Source organism: Solanum dulcamara, chromosome 7 (genome assembly GCF_947179165.1).
Source record: "Solanum dulcamara chromosome 7, daSolDulc1.2, whole genome shotgun sequence".
NCBI classification, from domain to species: domain Eukaryota; kingdom Viridiplantae; phylum Streptophyta; class Magnoliopsida; order Solanales; family Solanaceae; genus Solanum; species Solanum dulcamara.
In genome coordinates, this window is record NC_077243.1 from 59,338,480 (window position 1) to 59,362,274 (window position 23,795).

The following is a 23,795-nucleotide window of genomic DNA, read 5'->3' on the forward strand; positions in this document are numbered from 1 at the left end:
GACCCAGCCTTGAGGCATAACTCAATGATTAGGCCTCTAAAGGTGTAGCCTTGGCTGCGATGGACTCTGCACTTATGGATAGTCAATTTGATCACAGCACCTATATTAATTTCCATACCCTACATAAGGGCATATACCAAACACACCCTGTAGCTCATCACATCGGTGTTTTGGAGTCTTGGGATAAGGCTATGTATCACAATTTTCACCCACACACGAGCTTCCTTATTAAAATGAGCATACGAGAGAGCTTGATGGTAACCATGGTGCCCATGATGGTCGAATTTGGAGCTCCGTCAAAGGGGCAGTAGGAAACTGTAGAGTTCCCAATATCTCATTTATATCCATAGGAGACAATGGAAAATCAACTTCCCGCACTTTGATATAATGAGTGTGAGTATCCGGCTAGTAGTTGGCGTAGAATTCCCAAAAAATATGCAAGTTGCACAGCTTTGGGTCAGGGAATAAAAAACTCTTATTGATCTACATTAATCTCCTCATGATCTGTGAGTACTCTCTGTAAAATCTCTCATCCTCTATAGGCACATCAGATATATAACGAGATACATTGTGCTTTTTGTACCAATTCTTTTCTGCTTGATTTACTGCCCTCAAACCAAACCTACGAGATTGACCTCGTGGCATGGATGGTGCAGGTGGTATGGATGGCATTCCTCTGATCCTCTTTCTAGTATTAAGGGTTGCTGGTTCCTTACCGGGCCTTCGATTGGACGACATAATTTCCTATACGCGAGTCACAAAAGAGAGAACATATGAGCTCCTACACATATATTTGCAAACTGAAGGCCGTCAACCCCATACTCAAACATTATAGTAGCATGCAAGTTATACGAAGGTACTCAGATTTTCCTTTATTCGAACAATATGAGCATACATGCTTTCACACCAATCCATACTTCAATTAATCAATAGGGTGAACCCAATACAATACGAATTCATAAAAGCCTCTCATATTCTAGTATGCCCTACAAAAATATACATGATTGAACAACAAAGCATCATACCAAGTGAATGCCCCATACGTCAAGCATAGATTCAACCCAAACATAAGGACAATAGATGTTCACCACACTTAACTCACAAAGCAAAGCAAATTTAACACAATATAGCAGGCATGCTTACTGAAGACTTCAACATACATGATCAATCACAACCACAAACATCCACTCTCTACAATATCAAAACTAGGGTTTTAGTTCAAGAACTTAAACCCATAAACAATTTCCCACAATAAGCAAGTGCTCATCAAACTTTACATACCTATGACAATTAAAATCAAAGAACAAAGCAAGAATCAAAGTTATGGAGGCAAAACTCAAAGCCCGTGAACTTACCTATGTAAAATTCAATCACCCATATCATAAAACTAGTTCAACAAGACATACCTTGTGTGGGTGAAGAAGAAACTCAAAATTTTATGCTTGAATTGCACTAGGGGGTTGCATACTTTACTTGAGAAGAGAGAATTTTGAGAGTTAAAGAGGTGAAGTGCGGTGAAGGGTTGAAAATATGAAGTTAAAAGTGAATTTTAAGAGTTAAAAGTGGACCGGGTCGGCTTAAAACAATTAAAAATGGGTAAAGCCCATCTTTTTTTTACTAAAGCTACCCGAAAAACCACCCAGGTTTGTAATGCGTAGACATCACGGACTATACTGTTTAGTGCTCAATTTAAAAATTAAACTCACAAAGAAATAAACCAGGTTAGCATCGTGGACCTAGCACACACTTTTCTTGGATGTGATTTTTCCAAAAATTATTGCGAGACATACCTGGGCTAAAATTTAACAGAGAGGGAGTAGGTCCGCGATGCGAGACTCCACAGACACCATTGTTTAGAAATCATCCAAGCTCCTTTTTTTTTTTTTTTTCGTGTACAAATTATAATATCCTAAATATACACTAAAACAAAATAAAATTTTAGCAAACTCGAAAAATCCAATGATAACCTATGACTAAAAATAATTTTACACTACCTCAGAGTTGTCTCTTGCATAGCGCCTGATTTATAGTCGCGGCACGACTCAGCTATGGCTTCACTCATTCTCGCACAATTTCTTCCTTTTCACGATCAACATCTTGACCAAAATAGTGGTTAACACATTGGCCATTCACCACGAACGTGATTGATTTGGTGCGATCTCATAGTTCCACGACTCTATGTGCCGACATTCGCACCACCTTAAATGGTCCACTCCATTTGGATCGAAGCTTACCTGAAAAAGACGCAAATAAGAGTTAAAGAGCAATACCTTTTGGCCTAGCTCGAATGTGCGAGCGACTATATGCTTGTCATTCCATCTTTTCATCTTCTCTTTATACCATTTCGCATTCTCATAAGCGTGGAGTCTGAATTCCTGCAGTTCATAAAGCTAATCCAACACTTTTTACCTACCAGATCTAGGTCTAGGTTCAGCTTTTTGATGGCCCAGTATGCTTGGTATTCTAGCTCCACTGGAAGGTGACATGATTTTTCGAACATTATATGGTATGATAAGTGTTGATTGGTGTTTTATATGCAGTCCAGTAGGTCCAGAGAGCTTTATCTAGCTTGATGGCCTAGTCCTTGTAGAATTGATGATTATTTGAAAGATTTGCTTTACTTCACGATTCAATACTTCAACCTGTCCTCTAATCTGGGGATGATATGCTGTGGCAACCTTGTGCCTGACACCAAACTTAGCTAACAGATTCTTTATTATTTGGTTTATGAAATGCTTACCTTCATCACTAATGATGGCCCTTGGATTACCAAACCTTGTGAAAATATGCTTCTTGAGGAAGCGACTTACAACTTTAGAGTCATTGGTTGGAAAAGCAATGGCCTCGACTCATTTAGAAATGTAATCAACCACCACCAGTATATACTGATTTCCATATGACGGTGGGAAGGGACCCATGAAGTCTATTACCCACACATCAAAGATCTCTACCTCCAGGATGTTATTCAACGGCATCTCATGCCTTCTTTATATGGTTCCCATCCATTGGCATTGGCCACAACTTTTGACAAAACCTGCAGCATCTTTAAATAAATTAGGCCAAAAGAAACCAGACTGTAATATCTTATGAGCTATGCATTCTCCTCCATGATATCTACCGTATGCAGATGAATGGCAACTTTGTAGAACCTGTTGGACTTCGTATTTAGGCACACATCTCTTTATCATCCGATCAACACCTTGTTTGAACAACTAAGGTCCATCCCATATATAGAACTTTTCTTCATACACTAGTCTCTTCTTTTGTTGGGAGTTTGCTTCGGGGGAAATACTCCACTCATTATGTAGTTGGCATACATGGGAATTCTTTAACCTTTAATGCCAACAGCTGCTCATTAAGAAACTTTTCCTTTATCGACGTTTGTACACCCACATGTGACGAATCCTCTAACTTGGAAAAGTGGTCTGCTATTTGATTTTCACATCCTTTTCTATCTTTGATTTCTATATCAAATTTTTAGAGCAGCAGAATCCATCTAATTAATCTGGATTTTGCATCCTTCTTGTTGAACAAGTACCTGATAGCTGCATGGTCAGTATAAACAATCACTTTTGTACCTACCAGGTAAGAGCGGAATTTATCAAACGCATAGACCAATGTAAGCATCTGTTTCTCTGTCACAATGTAATTTGTCTGAGCTAAGTCAAGATTTTTACTGGCATAGTAGATAGAGTGGAAGATTTTCTCCTTCTTTTGTACTAGCACTACTCCTACTGCTATGTCATTCGCATCACATATTAACTCAAAGGGTAGCTCCTCGTTAGGAGCTATCAGGATTGGGGCTTCAGTCAGCCTCTTCTTCAAGAGTTCAAAGGCCTGCAAATTGTTATCATTAAAAATAAATTTTACCTCCTTTTCTAACAAGCTGCACATGGGTCAGGCAATCTTTGAAAAATCCTTAATGAATAGTCGATAGAATCCAACATGACTAGGAAACTGCGGACACCTTTTACTGAAACAGGTGGTGGACGTTTCTCGATTACTTTGATTTTAGCTCTATCTACCTCCAAACCATGTTTAGAAACTTTGTGTTCTAATACAATCCCCGCCTTTACCAAGAAGTGACACTTTTTCCAGTTTAGGATGAGATTCATTTCCTCACACCTTGCTAATACCTTTTCTAAATTATGAAAATAGATATCAAAAGACTATCCAAACACTGACAAGTCATCTATAAAGATTTCTACAACTCTTCCACCATATCATGGAAGATAGCCATCATGCACCTCTAAAAAGTGGCAGAAGCATTGCAAAGAACAAAGGGCATACGCTTAAATGCATATGTCCCGTAAGGACATGTAAACGTTGTCTTTTCCTGGTCCTCTGGTGCAATGGTAATCTGTTTGTAGCCAGAAGATCCATCCAAGAAGCAATAGTAGTCTTGGCTTGCTAACCTGTCAAGTATTTGATCAATACATGGCACTAGGTAGTGATCTTTCCTCATGGCATCATTTAACTTTTTGTAATCCATGTAGATACGCCATCCAGTCATTGTTCTAGTGGGATTAACTTTTTCTTCTCATTAGTCACCACGGTCATTCCCCCTTTCTTTGGTACACGCTAAACTTGGCTTACCCACTTACTATTAAAGATTGGGTATATTATGCCTACATCTAGCCATTTAATTATCTCTTTCTTCACCACCTCTTTCATGATAGGGTTTAACCAAAATTGTGGTTGTGCACTAGCCTTATGTCCTTCTTCCATGAAAATCCTATGCATGCACAAAGCGGGGCTAATGCCATGGAGATCAACCATTTTCCATATAATTGCCTTCTTGTACCTTTTTAACACCTTAAGTGCTACTGTGACCTGTATCTCAGACAAAGACGATGAAAGAATTACAAGTAAAATATTATTAACTCTAAGAAAAGTATACCTGAGATGGGCTGGAAGTTGCTTCAACTCCAAATTGGGAGCTTCTTCAAGAGACGGCTTGGGTGAAAGACCCAATTCTCTGTTTAATGGTTCCACATTCTGACATTTGGAATGTCAAGCACACTAGCTAACTCTTTAGCTTCCCTATCACCTTCAATATATTGACCCATCAATACTCTTTCTAAAGGGTATTTTGCTGAAATGCATTAAGCTACCACTTCATCATCGATGATAGTTATAGCAGATAACTTTTCATAGACTACAGGCAATTTTAGTGCCTGATATACATCAAACACCTCAACTTTGTCATATGCTCCCACCATTATCTACCTGCAGCCATATCAATAAGTGCACCTCTTGTTCCTAAGAAAGGATTCCCCAAAATAAAAGGAACCTCTAGATCAGGCTCAAAATCTAATACAACAAAATCAACAGGAAAGATGAGGGATCCTACTTGAGTAACATATCCTCAATAATACCATCAGGTCTAGCTATAGAACAATCAGCCAATTATAACAAAATGGTGGTTGGTTTAGGTTCTTCCAAGCCTAATTTCTTAAGCATAGATCTAGGAATCAAGTTTATACTTGCACCTAGATCACAAAGACCTCTTAAATTACTGCACTTACCAATGGTTACCTATACCATGAAACTACCTGGATCTTTTTGCTTAGCTAGTTGCTTTACTTTGTTCAAGATTCTTGAACTACACTCTTCTGTGAGTTCCATTATTTCAAACTTAGCTAACTTGCTCTTGCTCGTCACAATATCTTTGACAATCTTGGCATAGTTGGAAATACCCTACAACACATCAATCAAAGGCAAGTTAATTTGTATTTATTTAAGCATATCTATGAATTTTTCAAAACATTCCTCCTCCTTCTTCTTTTTAAATTTTTTTGGGAATGACGGAGGTGGTTTTGTCTTTGTCTCTTTCTCCTTCTGTGGTAATCTAGGCTCACCAACTTCAACCTCCACAACTTTACCTTCACTACCTTTTCTTTGTGGCGCTAGCTCAGCTAGTGGTCGTCCACTTCTTGTGCTCACAGCATTTACCTGCTTGGGGTTTGGATTAGTGTTACCCACTAAACCACCATGCTGGCGAGAATTTTGAGCACTTTCTAGTTGTCCCACCTACTTCTATAAATTTTGAGTAGTGATTTGATACTGAGAACTTCTACAGCTAGCTTAGCTTGGTCATCCATGAGTTTTTTAAGCATGTCTTCCACGCTCATGTTTCCTGTACTACTTGATTGTTAGCTACTATGGCCTTACTAATTGTAGTGTTGGCCTCCTTCTTATGGTCTATATTGACCTTGGCTTTGGTGCTGGTTCTGTTGGTTTCCACCCCAAGAGAAGTTTGGATGGTTCCTCCAACTGGGGTTATAAGTGTTGCCATAATTTTGCTGACCTCCACCCTTCTGTACATTTCTTACAAAATTTATCGATTCAAGGTTTGCACCACAATATTCTGATGTGTGTTACTATTGCTACACACTTCACACACATCTTCTACTGTTGAACTACATTCACTAGAGCCTATTTCTGCCTCAAAGCTAAGTTTCTGAAGAGAGTAGACATCATTTTTTGCATTGCTGCAATATGCACTGTCAAAGTTGTCACAACATCTACTTCAAGCATACCTTCCTATTTTTGGACAACAGACCTAGAGTTTCCTCCATTCCATTCCAGATTTTCTTAAGATATATAGTTCTGCAATATGTAGAGCTCATCATATGTCTTATCTAAAGCCTGTCCACCTGCAGCTGAATCAAGAAGAATTTTGGTGTTGGGTTCCAAAATGAGTAGAGATTTGAACCTGTCCCAGGCTTGGTATAAATTTTCATTAGAATTCTACTTAAAGCTTAGTATTTCGGCTCTTATTTTTGCTATCTTCCCAGAAGGAAAGAAACTGATCAAGAATTTGCTAGCCAAATCATTCCATGTAGTTATAGAATTGGGTGGTTCTGACTTCAACCACCTTCTAGCCTCCCCCAATAGAGTAAATGGGAATAAGGTCAGTCTCACATAATCAGGAGACACTCCAGTTGGTATGTAAGTGTCACTGATTTCCAAAAAGTTCTAGATGTGGACTTAGGGATCTTCGTGAGGCAATCTCATGAACTGCCCATTAGTGTGCAATAGTTGCACCATGTTCTATTTCAGTTCAAATCTTCCTCCAGCTGGCGATTTTTGAATGTTGAAGGTGACATTCGCTGTGATTGGGACTGCCATATCACGTACTGTCTTGGCTGCCATATTTATAGGGACCTCTACTGGCACTTTATTATTATAACCTAGATTGACCTGTGGTACTAGATATTGAGCAGTTGTTCTCCTCCTTTCCTAATGTAGAAATATCTCAGGCTCAGCTAATAGCTCTACAATATTCCCACTTCTTTCCGGTATACCTTTCCAAATTTCCCTGTAAGAAATCACAGCTAAGATCAAGTTGTTAACACTAACACAAACAACTAAGAAATGTTGAAAATGAACAATTGCCAAAATTAAAGTCCCCAGCAACGGCACTAAAAACTTATTGCCACCAAAGCACACGCAAGTATACATGGTCTTACAAGTAATAAAATGGCTCCTTTCAGAATTGGATTGTCGAACCCAAAGGTCTTTAATCAGGTCTGAGTAATATTTCTAATTGACTCAATTGTTCGCGTGTTTTGCAAAAAGTTAATTTCAATTATATTGTATACTAAGTTATTAAAACTACTATTAAGAAACAGTTCAGAAATTTAGTGAGTTGTGATCAAATGAGTAAGTAATTCTAGGGTTGTAGCACTGCAGATTTCAGGTCTAACATACTTTCACTCTAGCATTTAATGTGTCTTTCAATTATTGATTTACAGGGTTGATTTTACAATCATGGTCTCTCGACCTCTAATTGTCTGCCTATGTTGACAGCCTAACTACATCGTTGAGTGGGGATAGGCATGAACCAACACAGATGCTTTAATCTTATCATCCTGTTTATTAACCAAATATGGTGTATAGGTATGTGTCATGGGCATCCTATACACGAATTATCCTAAAAAATTCTAGAACAAACACACTCCTTATATTCTAGTGTTCTATCTTTTTTCCATTTCTCGAGTTCTGGATAGACAACAAATATATTTTAATGGTGATCAAGCATTACAATAGTGTAAATGAGAATATAAGATCAATTATATGAAAGACACCATTTTCAACCAAAGAAAACTATATTAAAACCTTCATCTTGTGGCTACAACCCTAGAATAAGGGATTTTAGCCACTCATAATGTTTGAAAGAATCCAAAATATAATTAATAGCATAAAGAACCAACTTACAAATAAAAGAGAGGAAGAAATAAAACTCTAGGAGAGTTCTCCTTTCGTCTTCCTTCATCAAAACGTCAAATAAAAACTGAATGTTTTAAAATAAAATACAGGTGGACTATTTAGAGCTTCGAAAAATGTAAAGTTTCAACCCTTGTAACGAAGTCTATGATGCGTAGATGTTTATGTATAATGTAATTTTGCATTTTCTTCTTCGACAGATTCTCTTCTATCCAAAACCAGGTCCATGACGCAGACTTGGCGCGTACTACAACGTTAAGCCCAATAAATTCCAAGTGTTGGAGTTAGATTATTGAAGCTTAGTGCGCGACGCAGACACACTCCAATATAGTGCATTTCCTTCACATTTGTTCCCAACTTCTCCTTTAAGCTCCACTTTCAATCCAATCATCTTTTGAATGTCCATTCTTTCACATTTAGCCCTGAAATTGTCTAATCATTGTTGTTAGCTATATTCATAAAAAAATATTCTAAAAAATAAATTAAACTATAAGAATTTGCTGTCAAACTCTACTATGAACATGGGTTATTTTGGCTATTGGATGCATAAATGCACCCAAGATCAGGAAGCTCTCACAACTTCATCGATCCTGAGTTGGTTAGTCAACTAGGATGTGAAATCAAGTCTACTCCACCTCAGTTAGTTGCTTCAGCAAATGGCAACATGAAAGTGGACAAAATGAGCTAAGTTTTCAGCTGACTTCTTACTATTTCCACTTGGGAGTTGTGGAGTAGTGTTGGGGGTCCAATGGTTACTAAATTTAGGGGATATCAAGATGAATTTCAGGAAACTCACCATGGAATTTTGGTACAAGGGGAGGAAGCATTTACTTAGAGGAGCTGGCAACCAAGTACTAATTGATGGTCCTGTAAAATTAGCAAGACATTCAGGTAATCAGTCTCAACTCTACATGATTCAAGTAATGCCAGTAGGAAGTGAGGAAGTTAAGGCTGCACAGGAACCAATTAAGGAGAAGGATAGTGAAAATGATCCAAGACTCTTAGCTTTATTGTCTGAGTTTCACAAACTTTTTGAAGAACCTATTAGTTTACCACCTTCAAGGGGTGTATTTGATCATAGAATTGTGTTGCAAGCTGGGACTGAGCCTATGAACAAGAGACCTTATAGATATCCTTCAGTTAAAAAGGATGTCATTGAAGGGTTAGTTCAACAAATGTTAGATCAAGGGATCATTCAGCCTAGTTGCAGTCCTTTTGCATCTCCAATTGTATTGGTTGGTAAAAAGGATGATTCATGGAGACTTTGTGTAGACTACAGAGATTTGAACAAGTTTACTGTGAAAAACAAGTTTTCCATTCCTATTGTTGATGATCTATTAGATGAATTGGGAGGATCCAAGATATTTTCCAAGATAGACCTAAGGTCTGGATATCACCAATTGAGAATGGCATCAAAAGATGTACCCAAGACTACTTGCAGAACTCACTCAGGGCATTTTGAATATTTAGTAATGCCTTTTGTCCTTTCAAATGCCCAGCTACCTTCCAAGTCCTAATGAATTATGTATTCCATAAATATCTCAGGAAACATGTACTTGTTTTCTTTGATGACATTCTGATTTACAGTAGAACTATGGAAGATCATGTTATACACTTGAGGTCTATTTTTGTAGAAATGGTGAAGCATCAACTATTGTCCAAGGGGAGCAAGTGTTTCTTTGGAGTTAATAGAATTGAATATTGGTCATTTTATTACTGCAGAAGGGGTGTCCACAGATCCACAAAAGGTAGAAGTTGTGAGGAAATGCCCTATTCCAACTACTCTTAAGCAACTAAGAGGGTTCTTATGATTAGTTGGATATTATAGAAGATTCATCCAAGGTTTTGGCAAGATAAGCAAGCCTTGGACTAATTTAACTAAGAAAAATAGTTTCAGGTGGTCAATTGCAGCCCAGTCAGCTTTTGACAAGTTAAAGATTGCATTGACTGAGGCCTCTATCTTAGCCTGATGTTAACAAGACCTTTGTGGTGGAAACTGATGCTAATGGGTATGGCATGGGGGATGTTCTTATGTAGGAAGTAAATCATATAGCTTTCATCAGTAAAGCCTTATCTCCTAGACATGCTGCCTTATCTGTATATGATAAAGAACTCTTGGCTATTAAGCAAGTTGTTACTAAGTGGTCTCGGTACTTGTTAGGATAGAAGTTTATCATAAGAACTGATCAGAAGGCTCTGAAGTTTCCTATGGAACAAAAGCTGCACACTAATTCTCAGTTGTCATGGCTAACCAAATTGATGCCTTTTGATTATGCCATAGATTACAAAAGAGGAGTTGACAATAAGGTTGTGATGCCCTATCTAGAGTTTCTGGTGCTGAATTATTGGCATTGGTGGTGTCCCCTACGGGCACTGATTTATTCCAGGCTATAGTTGATAGGTGGTCTTCCAATACTGAACTCCACCAGCTCATTATAGACTTACAGGCAGATCCTCATGCTCACAAGCAATTTACTTGGTCCCAAGTTCAACAGAGAAGGAAAGGCAAGCTAGTTGTTGGCAAGGATCAAAATCTCATAACTGAGATTATGAAATTGTGGCATGAAGATTCCCAAGGAGGTCATTCAGGTGTTAAAGCTACATTAAAGAGGCTCCTCACTTTGTTTTATTGGAAAAAACATGAGAATTGAAGTAAAACAGTTTATTTAGGGGTGTGATGTTTTTCAAAAGGTTAAGTCTATCTTGCTGCCTATCCTGGCTTATTACAGCCTCTTCCTATTTCAGATGTTGTTTGGTTCTAAATTAGTATGGATTTTATTGATGGCTTGCCTAAATTCAATGGGTAGGAAGTGATCTTAGTGGTGGTTGACAGGCTTAGTAAGTATGGGCATTTTCTTCCTCTTAAGCATCCTTATACTGCTCAATCAATTGCTAAGGTATTCTTTGATATTGTTGTTAAGTTAGATGGATTACTGATACCATCACTAGTGATAGAGATGTTGTTTTCTTGAGTTCCTTTCGGTAAGAACTATTCACCATCCAAGGAGTACAACTTAATACTTCTATTGTCTATCATCCTTAATCAAATGGTCAGACTGAGGTGTTGAACAGGTGTTTAGAGACATATTTGAGATGCTACTGTCATGAGGATGCTGCAACTTGGATTTCTTGTTTGTCTATGGCTGAGTATTGGTACAATACTTCATACCACTCAGCCATTCAGACCACTCCCTATGAAGCCCTATATGGGAGACCACCTCCTCTCCACTTGTCTTACCTTCCTGGAGAATCATCTTCAACTGAGGTTGATAGTACATTGATTAGTAGAGAGCTAAAGTTACAACTTCTTAAACTCCATTTGGGTCGAGTTCAACTGCGGATGAAATAGCAAGTTGATTTTTATAGAAGTGACAGAAATTTTGAAGTGGGTGATTGGGTTTATTTCAAAATCCAACCATATAAGTAGGCCACTATCTCCAACCATATCTCTCATAAATTGGCTGCAAAGTACTATGGGTCATTTCATATTTGAAAGCGAGTTGGTCCAGTTGCTTACACTTTCTTATAGCCTAGTTTTGTCAAAATACATCCTACTGTACATGTTTCTCTCTTAAAGAAATGTTATGCAGTACCCTCCCAGATATCTTACCCCCTACTATTGATTTGGTTAGTCCCCATTTCCTTGAACCTGAAAAGGTGTTGCAGAGAAGAATGGTCAAGCGGGGCAACAAAGCGATTGCTCAAGTGTTGGTCAAGTGGTCTGGTCTTCCTATTGATGTTGCCACTTAGAAATTTGCTACTGTCCTACAGACTAGATTTCTCTTATTTGATCCTTGAGGACAAGGATCTTCTATTGGAGGGGAGTAATGTTACAAGAAATAGGAAAAGCGAGCATTTCCAATTGTTAGTTAAGTTTTCAAAAGTTAGTTAGCCAATTTTAATTGTACAGTTGATTAGTTCAAAGGTTAGTTACAGAAGTTAGTTAAAGTTTGTTAGGCACAAAGTTAGTTAGTTATAGAGATAACAAAGTTAGTTGGGAATCAGTCCATTCCAATTCAATACACTCTTTTACAATCATATATGAAATTACAATCTTCTTCTCTATCTCTATTCTCTATAATTCTTCTTCCTTAGCTGATCTTTTCGAGATGAATCCTCCTGAATTCAGTAACCTGATCCTCAAATACTAATGTGATTCCTGCATCAGGTAACAAATTCTATCATAATCTTAAATTTGCACCAAGGCTTAGGACTTATTTATAGTGAAAGAAGGTCTTAGTTTGAATGATTCTTAGGCTATTAATTGTATTTATTTACATTAAAAATAGACACTTACTTGATTTGAATAAATTTTAATCATTAAAATCTTAAAGAAAATGTTAAAATCATTTAGAGATATATTTGAATGGATAATTTTCACCATCACTCAATTCACAATAATCAATCACCATCACTCAATTCACAATCACCAGTTGCCATCAGTCAATTCACAATTTCTAGTCACCATCACTAACTACCTAAATCAACACAACCACCATCACCATCATTGTCAACCACCAACCACCCTAGCTTTACAAGCATCACTGTCGACCATGACTGTTCTCAATCACTATAGTTAGTCACTACCACGCCGATCACCTCCATCATTATAATTTTTTTCACCATCACCACAACCATTACACTAGCGAACATAAATATTTAACATTTTTTCATAATAATTTTATTTTATTAAATTTATATTTTTTATAATATTTAATTATTTCTTATCTAAATTGCATATTTATTATATTTACAAATAAATAAATTATGCATATTCAAATTTTAAAAAACAAATAGTCTTAATCATTTAAATAGACATTTAGATTCAAGATATTTTAATCAAAGACATTATGGCTAAATGTAGACATCTTTTCTTCTAATTTTGTGTTTTTAAGTTGATGTAAGCCTATGATTTTGCTTGGCAATCTTAGTATCCTTGCCTTCTTTTTAACAATCATAATACTTGAATTTTCAAAGTTCAACAAGAATCATAGGGATTCTTTTTTCAAAACCAAGTGACGACACCTGATATAGAAAAAATTGTATCTCATATTGATATAACAAGCAGTTGATGTAGCAGTCAACCCGACATATACAATATAACGGCCAAGCATATAACGTGATTGACCTTCCCAGCTGAAATTCAATTGTATCAACAAATTCCTTTGGTTTACTGTTTGGAATCAGAAAAATGGTAAGAGGGTTGGGGGGGGGGGGAGGGGGGGGGTCATCAGCAAAGAAAAGAAAGTAGCATTTGCACAAGGAACAAGTTTCACAATGTTTGTCAGTCAACAGTTGTCATGAAAAGGAGGAGACGTCAAACAGTTTGTACCAAAGCAGATAATAAACAAAGTGGTTGCGAATAAGTATACTAATGATGCATAACATTCACAAAGTTTAGAAACCGAGGGAGGTACACTGCTTCTTAGCATGTTCTGGTATCAGTTTGTTTAAGAGCTCTGCAGATGCTCCTTTCAGCTCTACAAATGAAATTGCACGAAAATAAGTAACAAAGAAAAGTTCAATTCCTAAAAGTACTGGTGAGGGAATGATTAAAAACCTTGAGGCCTGAGGTTGAAGAGCGGTGGCAACAGCCGACCATTAGGGAGACGAGTCTTAGGGTCACGGAGCTCATCGAAGAAAGAATGGGTGCAAGCCTCCAACTGCAAATGGGAATCAAACAGATATTACAAAAGCTTAATGGACATTTTTTCAAATAACTAGAACCAATAGACATTGTCTTGCATGCCATACCAAACATGAAAGAAAGGTACTTTGCTCTTCATTTTTTATGCACTTAAAATGCATAAAAGGCTTCCAAATTATGCAATCGAATGATTGTGAAAACATCTGATTCCACAAGTAACACATAATCTATTTCATTTATCATTTCGTAGAAATATGTTGTTTAACAGAAATGATACAACAAGATCATATCAGGATGCATTTTTGGGGGGACAACGCAACAAGATCAGGGCTCATATCAGCCGTAAATGCACTTCTCGAAAAATATATCAGCCCAAGAAATTAGAGAATACTAATTCTTCAGTTGTGAAACAACTTATTCAGAAATGACTTGACCTGTTTGCTAAAGCATTTAAAGGTGCAAAGATATGAAGCTAATTTTTCTGTTGTTACAATTAAGGTAGGGCCCTTAGGTAGCTTGGCATAATCTAAGATGGAAACAGATTGTCCAGCATTTAGAAACAAATAGGGAGGAAACAACCGTAAGGTGACTGGAAACCTAGTTTTTTCTTCTTCTTTGATTGGATAAGGGAAAAAACATAATTGTTTCGATGGTAAATTCTAAACAAGGCCAAGTAATGCACACAATACAAAGAGCATGTGGTCCTATTTGTGATGATTATAAAGGCCTTAGTTATTCTTGGTTCCACAATCATCTAAAAGTGATTCCAGAGGAAAGACTCCAAGATTAACCCTTTCAGAATCATACAATTGTTTGTTCCCCTCACATTGTGGTCTGAAGTTTGACCAGGTACTACTGCTTAATATAGTTTGTTGATGTACCCGGTTCATCTATATTTGCAGCTGGGAAATTGAGGGGGGGAGAGGAGAAGTTTTTACTCACTGCAGTGGACCGCAAATTTGGAGAATACTGGAGAAGCCTTGACACAAGATCCACAGCTTCAGGAGGCATCCGCTTATGAAAAATCTGAAAACAAAAGAAAGAGCAATGAGTATATAGGTGAGCAACGAATGATCAGCACTGTACTCTCTATGTAGGAACACAGACCAAGAACCTTACTTTGTGCCAAGGGTGAGCTTTGATTTGTGGGAATTTGAACTCAGTGTAATTTGGATTCATACACTTGATTTCCTCCCGAGTTGGTGTTCCGAGAACCTAGACCATACAAGATTTCAGTACAATTGCATTCTGCAATCCGAAGATCACAAAATTAAGTTCATCATTACTAGAGTGAAGATACCTTGATTATTTCAACAAGCTGATCAACTCCACTCTCACCAGGAAAGAGGGGCTATGGATATTATAATGGAAAAAGATTAGAAAGATGTCAAGAATTATGAAATTGTTCCTCTGTCTAGAATTAAAGAACATGATTCTGAAAGAATAAGACCTGCCCAAGAAGCAGCTCAGCTAGGACGCAACCCACAGACCAAATGTCAATAGCAAATGTGTATTCAGTTGCTCCAAATATAAGTTCAGGCGCACGATAGTAACGAGAACAAATATATGAAATATTTGGCTCGCCTTTGACCTGAAGGATAATAGACAACTTTAGACAGCTATTTAAGAGGAAAATGAAGATCAAAATAAACAAAAGATTGAGCTGAATTCTTCTGATACCCCAGAGAAAAATTAAGTCGAGAAAAGTATAAAGTGTGGGCTTGTTTCTAGGAAAATTGATCAAGTCCAACTTGATTGACATTAATGAAAAGTGAATCTTTTGTTCTGGTAGAATCCCTTTTTGATATTGTACAGTGTTGAAAGCTACTTGTTTATCATTTGGTTGACAGACAAAACTCAAAGGGCCAGAGATCAATAGTAACTGTAATTGCTTCGCCTCAGAAACTAGAACAGTACAAAAAAGATAAAAAAGTAGAAAACAATACTAATTTATTATAATAACCGCTTCCCTAAATAATCAGGGGACAGACAATTTAACATTGTTCATAAAAAAAGGGCAGTCTAGTGCACTAAGTTCCCGCTATGAACGAGGTCTGGGGATGGGCCGGACCACAAGAGCCTATTATATGCAGTCTTACCTTGCATTTCTGCAACAGACTGTTTCTACAGCTAGAGCCTATGACCTCCTAGTCACATGGAAGCAATGTAACATTGTCCAACTTCTGTAAAATCCTAGTAAAGGGCAGCCCGGTGCACTAAAGCTCCCACTATGTGCAGGGTCCGGGGAAGGGCCCGACCACAAGGGTCTATTGTACGCAGTCTTATCTTGCATTTCTGCCAGAGGCTGTTTTCAAGGCTTGAACCCGTGACCTCCTGGTCACACGACAGCAACTTTACCTGTAAAATCCTAGTAACTATATAAGAAATATAACCATCAGGACAATGTGGAACCACAATCACTTGTCACCAACAAAACGAATGTTCACAACCACAACTGCTTCCTGATTTATATGCAAGTGGATGATAGTAGTGTACAACCACAATCACTCATCACAAAAGTTGGTACACAACTATAATCCAGTGTTATCGAAGGCGAAAAGCGCAAAAAAGCTCTAAGGTCTATTGGGGCTTTAAACACAAAGCACAAATAGAGCATGGGCTTTAATGAAAAAAGGCCCAAAGGGAGAAAAAAATGCAAAATGTATGTTTAGTCCAAGACTAATAATTATAAACATGAATAACAAATATATGACCAAAGAAATTGAAAACAAATTATGATAAAGTGAAATATCAATTGTTTAGTATCACTTTTTAAGAAGAGGCTCATTGGCAAGGAAAAGTTTGCCTTAGAACCTTGATGACGACACTCAAGCGCACATAAAGCGAGGCGAAGCGCTCAACACGTTTTGAGCATCGCTTCAGGGTTTAAGCGCGCTTAAAGACAACAAATTTAATGAGGATTCCTCTTCTTCGTGAAATGGGTAGGTGATAAAAATAACATACATTAACTTCTAAGTTGCTAAACTGCTGTCACTGAATAAATAAACGTTGTGCTTTGTAACTGGAGTTGGTCAACTTTCGAGAAGTCACAAACAAAAATATTACAAGTTACAATTACCAGAACTTTTGCACTCCCAAAATCACAGAGCTTAAGCTGGTGAGTATGTGGGTTGACCTGTCATAGCAAACTGCAGTAGTCAATATCATAAACCTTTTCATAGATAGACTCTTACAACAACAACAACATACCCAGTGGAATCCCACAAGTGGGGTAATAGATGGACTCTTAAGCTTTAAAGAAACAGACCAGTAAATTCTGAGGCTTGATGTCCCTGTGGCAGACTCCTATCCCGTGTATGTAAGCCAAAGCTCTGAAAATCTGAAGTAAGTGTATAATCAATAAACAACGATTTGCAACAAAATATCTTAAAGTATTTGTAACAAAAAAGCTTACTAACAGTCCTGAGCTGCAACAACGATAAAAAATAAAACAAAACAAGCTGCAACAAGTCAACTATCACATAAGTTTTGCTATAGAACATGAATTTTCTTTCAATGTAAAATGAAAACCTGATATGTATACAGCTTAACATAAATCATAGGCATCCGTTGGTTTGCTTTGCTGTAATGTCTCAAGACGCGGTAGACAGTCTCAGGTACATATTCAAGAACCAAATTAAGATAAAGCTCATCCTTTTCTGTAGTTGAAAAGAAGCAGTGCCTCAGTGAAACAACATTAGGATGATCAAGAAGGCGAATTGTTTGTAATTCCCGATTCTTGTATCGCTTGTCCTGTAGAACTTTTTTTATTGCCACAGTTTCTCCAGTTTCAAGGCATTTGGCCTGCAAAAATACACACGGTTTGCAAATCAGTAACAAATTTGGACTTATAAATAATCTGCTAGACAAGTTATGAGTAGAAACAATAAGGTATTATATATTTCCCCAACCCTTTGCGTACAATATGCCTTGATTAATGGTGATCATCATTTGTAAAATTTTAACAGTTTGTACCTGGAACACAATTCCAAAGGAACCCTGTCCAACAACACGCTCGGCCATGTAACTTATGGTCTGAATGGCAAAAGAGAATAAATTAGTAAATAAAAACTTTTAACACAACAAAAAGACATTAAAGAAAAATGCATAAAAGGAAACGTCAAATATTAGTAGAGAAGTAAGATGACACGAGAATACTGGGTTGGTTACAAAGACATGATAATTATCAGCGTTGAGTGGGTCCGTGCTACTCCCTTGAATTTCCATATTCCCTAGTATAAGGTATCCTCTGAGAAATATTAATCTAGACTAATGTGTTCCACAAAACTCCAAAATATTTGCACCCTTCCCAATTCTCATATTGATTCTTTATCTCATTATTTGTGAATTTTATACATTGATTGCAACTATTTACCACCATCACCACCCCCTTCGCGCAATTACCATTCTACAGGACAGTGAAAAGGAAATTGTTGAATGAAACTAACCATGCAGGATACAAGCAGAACCAATGAGGACGTAAGATATCTCTAATGCACATCCTGCTGAATCGCCATCTAACTTTACAAGCATGCTACTAACATAGCTAATCGTCTACTAATATATTTGAATAAGAACTCCTCTTCTAAAACTTAAACCAGATAAATATATACTGTTAAATCATACAAAGAAGAAACAATGGAGTCCTTTTGTTTTGGTTTCACACCCGGTATCGATTACCCACTTTGGGGTCCAACTAATTCGGATTCGCACAGGGAAACCCTGCCTATGGGGGGGGGGGGGTAAGGCGCTCCCACTAAAGGTGACTCCATGCATAGGGAATGATCATGAGACCTCTAGTTAATGATGGAGGGGTACTTATCAAACCACCACTACCTTTGGTGGTAAATTGGAGCCTTTCGAAACTATTTGCCCCTCTGCACTGGTGTGCAACAAATGTCTGCCACAGAATAAATAGCTCTATGAACGGAATAGTAGGATTTACTGGAAAATGAAAAGATTTCTACAGTACATGTCGCTGCTTTGAGGAAAAACGTTAGGTAAGTGTGGTATGAGGGAAAAAAAATATATATATACACACACACATGTTTCCCCATATTCTTTTTCTTCTTTTTTTGATTAAGAAAAGGTAGTACATGTGCCCCCCTTTACTTACCTCAACATGCATTTAAAAAAGGTGCATTCTCCTTTATCTTTTACGATAATAAGGTCAGTAACCAGCTATGGATCAATTAAATGTCATCAGCTGACCCTCTAAAAGCATAGATTAAATATTCGGTCAATAATGTAGTGCACATAAGATGGAGGAAATGAAGGGAGTAAGAGCTAACTTTACTTTCCGATATTCAGGACAAAAAGGAAACTATTACAACGAGAATTGCTCATTGAATCTATTGATCAATTCAAAGTTTAGCTTTGATCTAATATTACTTTCTGAATTCCTAAAACAAAAAGAGACTAATGCAAAGAGATTTGTTGCTTAACTCAATAAGATCAATGCTTCTGTGAGATAACTCTAGACCTTGCGTATTGTCCATTTTTTATTTTTTTAATCCTTTTTCTTTAATGATAAATTCTTTATCCTGTCTATTTGTAGTACTCATGAAATAAATATAAAAACCATCAGAAGATATTAGTCATGTACAGTATCTCCCGATTAACAAGTGTAACTAACATATTCTAGAGCTTAAACCCAAAATTTGAAAACTGAACAATCACTGATTAAAACTTCTTACCTGCTTAGGCTCACCATTTTTTCCCCCAATAGTTGTCACAATAATGTGGCCTTTTTCTGTTCCATTTCCGTCAACTACAGCTGCTTCCATTTCCTATCACAAGTGAAACTGCCTAAGATAAACCAAATGTACATAGACGAAGAGACTAGAATATGCAGTCCTCTTCCCAGAACCAACCTTTTCTGCTTTATCATCTCTGATCTTCATTTCATTTATTTCTTCAGGAAGTTTGTCGACAAGCATGACATCAGTTTGAGGTTTTCCATCTGCTGAAGGCATTATACAGCCAGAAGCCATATCAGGAAGATAACTTGCTTATGGTAGTGATCAATGGGCACAACTTGAAAGACAGATCATCAGCTTCAAAAAACCTGGGATGCAACGATATACAAAAATTAGAAAAGATGTATGTCATACTAAATCTACATTTCAAAGTTGTGTCATAATTTCTGAACCAGCAAATGACATACACATTTGTACAACATTGACCTGAAATGACCAGAATAGAGCCATAGCCACTTTACATTCTGTTGAGTAAGAACACATAGTAAGTATTGCAGACATAATACTGGTAGTTTTGGTTTTTTAAAGTTTTTGTCATCCCAATGGTAAATTCTGACCTGTGTGCATAAACAATTTATTATATCATTACAAAGAAAACTAGCGCCATTGCTTGCTAAGCTGAAGTAGAATTTAGTAGTATCTTGACTCTCACAGTGTATCCCTTGATTGAACATTTGACATCAGGAACAATATGAATGAACAATTAAAAAAGAAAATTATCAGGCTAAATTAGCTCCTTGTCTTGTACTGAAAATACGTCCAATAACATAACAATGATTGATCTTCTCCAGAGCTTGAGAGGATCCTAAAAAGAATTTGAACACACCACCACTTGTTAAAGAATATAGATTTTCAAGATCTCAGTCTGCAAATTGCCTACACTTTTTCTTTATGCATTAAAATATAATTGACTTACAAAACGCAATAGACAGTATCGTTCTTTTACCAACCTCTTCATCTCCCCTTCAACAGTCCAGCCTCACAGCCCCTGAAAATTCCTGATCACATTTTCAGCCATTCTATGAAAATACAATAGACAGACAGCTTCAATTCAAATCCCCAAATAGATGTAATAACTCCTATTTTAGTGATCATCAATGCTTCCCTTCTGAAATTGGCCACATAATTTGTGCAGTCTTTCACTTTTTGATTTATATAGTCCTCCTGAATACCCCTTTTCATTTTCATAACCATGGTTCAATACTTGTATCTTTTGAACTGTCTGCCATTGTATGTATCGCCCTTAGTTGCAGAAGAACCTTAACTAACTATATCCCAGGCATTTTAGAGCTTAAGACCCCTCTCTATGTTTCGGATGGCAAACATGAATGAGAGGTTGCAAACAAATCATGGAATAGGGCGGCCTTCCTACTATCAGGATACAGTTGCAGAATGCTAAAAGAGATCCTATATCACCAGCAACAGGAAATTCTCAAGACCATTTTATGAATTTGTTTATCCAAATGCAGCCAGAGGATCCCTGATTGCATCTTCACATGATGTTACCACAATTCTCAATGGTATAGCAAAATGAAACCCTCCCTTCCCTTATTTTTTTTCTTCCTGATCTTTGGGTACCTGAATGGCTCGCGGCCCATTTGTTTGGTTTCAATTCCAGAACCAAACTGGACATCCTGGAGCTACTAATGCACTTCAGTTCAGACCAAAAAGAAGTAGAAAAAAACGGAAAAGATACAGCTTCAGGAAACATAGCTTTACTCTCTCACGCAAGCCAGAAAGCATAATCATTTATATAAAAAAAGAATATTATAAAGCTTCCATCTTTATATGATCCCAATACATCAGCGACAACTTACAGAAATGTTATGCTAAAGTCAGTTCACACAAGAAATAAAATCATAAAAATCAAACTGAGCTGAGAAAACACTTGTAATGGATATATCTGTAATGACTATCTGCATTTTAGCCATCATTTCTGTAGGTCTAATGAAAACGTAGAAAAGGGAACGGAGACACGTACCAGCAGCTCACGAAAGCTCAAAGGTTGTGATCGTTGAAGCGGCAAAGAATGGCGATCGGTGAAATGACGAAACCCTAGAAGAAAGTAAAAAGGAATCTCCGGCAGGTAAGAAAGAAGGTAAAGTTGAAAATTGCGAGCTTTGCTCAAGTTTCAAGGACTTTTCATACAGAAGCTTTGACTCGACTGGAAATTCTGCTTGGAGCAAGAGCGGACCCCAACTGATTTTATCAATTTTAGTTGATTGGAGCATCTGAATTACGTACCAGGAGTCTCAACTACACGTGTCATTATCTCCTTGGCTTCTTCACACTTACAGTAATGACTCTTGCAGTGCGCCAGGAACGAGCAGTGCCTTAGATCTAAAAATCCATTTTATTACATTCGAAGTGATAAAATAGTCGCTAAATGATATACGATCCAAATATAAGTCTATAATCTGAATCATAAATCAAATATAAATGATAATGAGTACAATCCTTAAGAATTGGTGACACAAGTACAAAACCGATAAAAATTTAAAATTGTAAGTCTAAATATTATTAACTATCCAAAAAATAGAAAAGATATTAAGTACAAAGTAAAATTAGAATCCATTGTTGTTGAATCAAAGCTACTCGCTTTGAACTCCAACAAGACTCCTCAAGCTCAAAGATGACTCATTTAGCAAATGAACCTGGAATTGGACTTGTACACAAAAGGTGTAGAAAGTGTAAAGTGAGAATGGAAAACACATGTATGCAACTTTAAAATAAAGATCGCGCAGACAAACTTCTCCTAATGACATATAGAAATGTGGTAGAGGAGGTTAGCTCAGAAATATATGTTCGGTACTTAGTCACAAATATCATATCACCTCTATAAAAGACACAAACTAACAATTCAAGACAACAACAATAGGCTTATCACAATATCACTATAAAATATCTCCATCGAAATTATACTAGCAGCTACATATATTTAATCAATTCAAGGCAATATCAAAATCAAGATCAAGTTCAGGAAGTATCAATAAACCTAGTTCATATGCATTTAATCACTATCACATCAAACTAATACACCATGTAATGAGAACGAAATATATGTATAATGATAAAACAACGCATGCTATCTGCCCAAAAAATTATTCACACCTATTTTCTTCATAGGATAGTCGAGACAGTTGGAGATTCACAAGATTCATGTATCCACCCTATACCGGATAACTCTTTATCAGAAATGCCTTGAGTGAAATATCTTGTACCAGATAATCCTATATAAGGAATATCCTGGATGAAGCTATTTGTACCGAATGACCCTATACCGCGAATACCATGAATGACCTTTTACCAAAATTTATCCTTTTACTTCTTCAAAGTCAATATGCTTGAAATGCAATGTCAATACAACAAATCTTATAATGAATTTAATCTTCATCATAGACAATCGAGAATGACAGTAATAGAGTAATCAAATAACATTTCATATGCAAGCCTTTAACTAAAAAAATATTTTTTTAGCAATATCAAGTGATCAATTTCAACATACATACATCTAATAAAAATCAATTAATTCATTATTTCTTGATTCTCACTTTGAAACCTTCTAGATCGTATAGAAACTTCATATTAGTACAATACACAACTAGTACATCAATTATCACAAAATATTATCATAATCTGACTTTAAATCGTAAAGGAGAATAAAACCATCAACTATCAAGTATATAAATCAAGATAAACAATATTTCTTTTGAAGCATGCTCACAACCCATAAAATCATTCCAATTAAGTAAAATCGACAAATAACCCATATTATGGCACAAGTACTCTCATAAATGCATCATTTCATTAATACATAACCCTCATTTTCATTACCCTTTTATTCAATCAAACAAATAGACTACGACTCTAGTTTCTAACACACTAAATTATTTATCCATATGACTTTAAAATAGAGAGATATTCATGTTTTCGTAAGACTGCACAAGCAGACACATGAAGTGGGTCCCAAGTCGATAGAGAAATTTTGTTGTCACCCAAACTACATCCTTTTATGGGATTAAATATAATGACTCTCAAGGTCATTTTCTCTTTATTGCATTCTTTTCATCATTTAGAGCATTCTTCTAGCGATCTCGAGTCATTTATGACTTACTGGCACTAACAATTCGATTGTATGGTCGTTCATTTGGTTTTTA

The 23,795-nt window shown here is 36.7% G+C and overlaps 1 protein-coding gene across 5 annotated transcripts; it reads right to left on the reverse strand.

The window, feature by feature from the left end:
* Nucleotides 1–13,462: 13,462 nt before the first annotated feature.
* Nucleotides 13,463–21,859, reverse strand: LOC129894017 (shaggy-related protein kinase epsilon-like). Of its 5 annotated transcripts, none has more exons than XM_055969504.1 (14): nt 21,620–21,859; nt 20,046–20,102; nt 19,753–19,946; nt 19,576–19,668; nt 17,855–17,914; nt 17,411–17,683; nt 17,148–17,219; nt 16,959–17,015; nt 15,330–15,470; nt 15,180–15,230; nt 14,999–15,094; nt 14,822–14,905; nt 13,793–13,895; nt 13,463–13,712 (listed from the first exon to the last, which is right to left on the reverse strand). In XM_055969504.1, exons 3-14 carry the CDS (start codon nt 19,870–19,872, stop codon nt 13,630–13,632), a joined length of 1,233 nt encoding a protein of 410 aa, XP_055825479.1. In that variant the 5' UTR covers nt 19,873–19,946; nt 20,046–20,102; nt 21,620–21,859; the 3' UTR covers nt 13,463–13,629. The 5 variants fall into 5 exon arrangements, with proteins under 5 accessions (XP_055825479.1, XP_055825478.1, XP_055825476.1 ...); XM_055969503.1 differs by lacking the exon at nt 20,046–20,102 and adding an exon at nt 20,555–20,626; XM_055969501.1 differs by lacking the exon at nt 20,046–20,102 and adding an exon at nt 20,589–20,626 and having other exon boundaries at nt 21,620–21,858.
* Between the last annotated feature and the right edge of the window lie 1,936 nt (nt 21,860–23,795).

Bases quoted from the DNA above. Each gene is read 5' to 3' on its own strand.
- LOC129894017 (XM_055969504.1), bottom strand. From the start codon at position 19,872: ATGGCTTCTGGCTGTATAATGCCTTCAGCAGATGGAAAACCTCAAACT. The intron at 15,471-16,958 runs GTAATTGTAACT...ATTATCCTTCAG, and splicing joins TTGGGAGTGCAAAAGTTCTG to GTCAAAGGCGAGCCAAATAT. The intron at 15,231-15,329 runs GTCTTATTCTTT...TAATATCCATAG, and splicing joins CTGAGCTGCTTCTTGGGCAG to CCCCTCTTTCCTGGTGAGAG.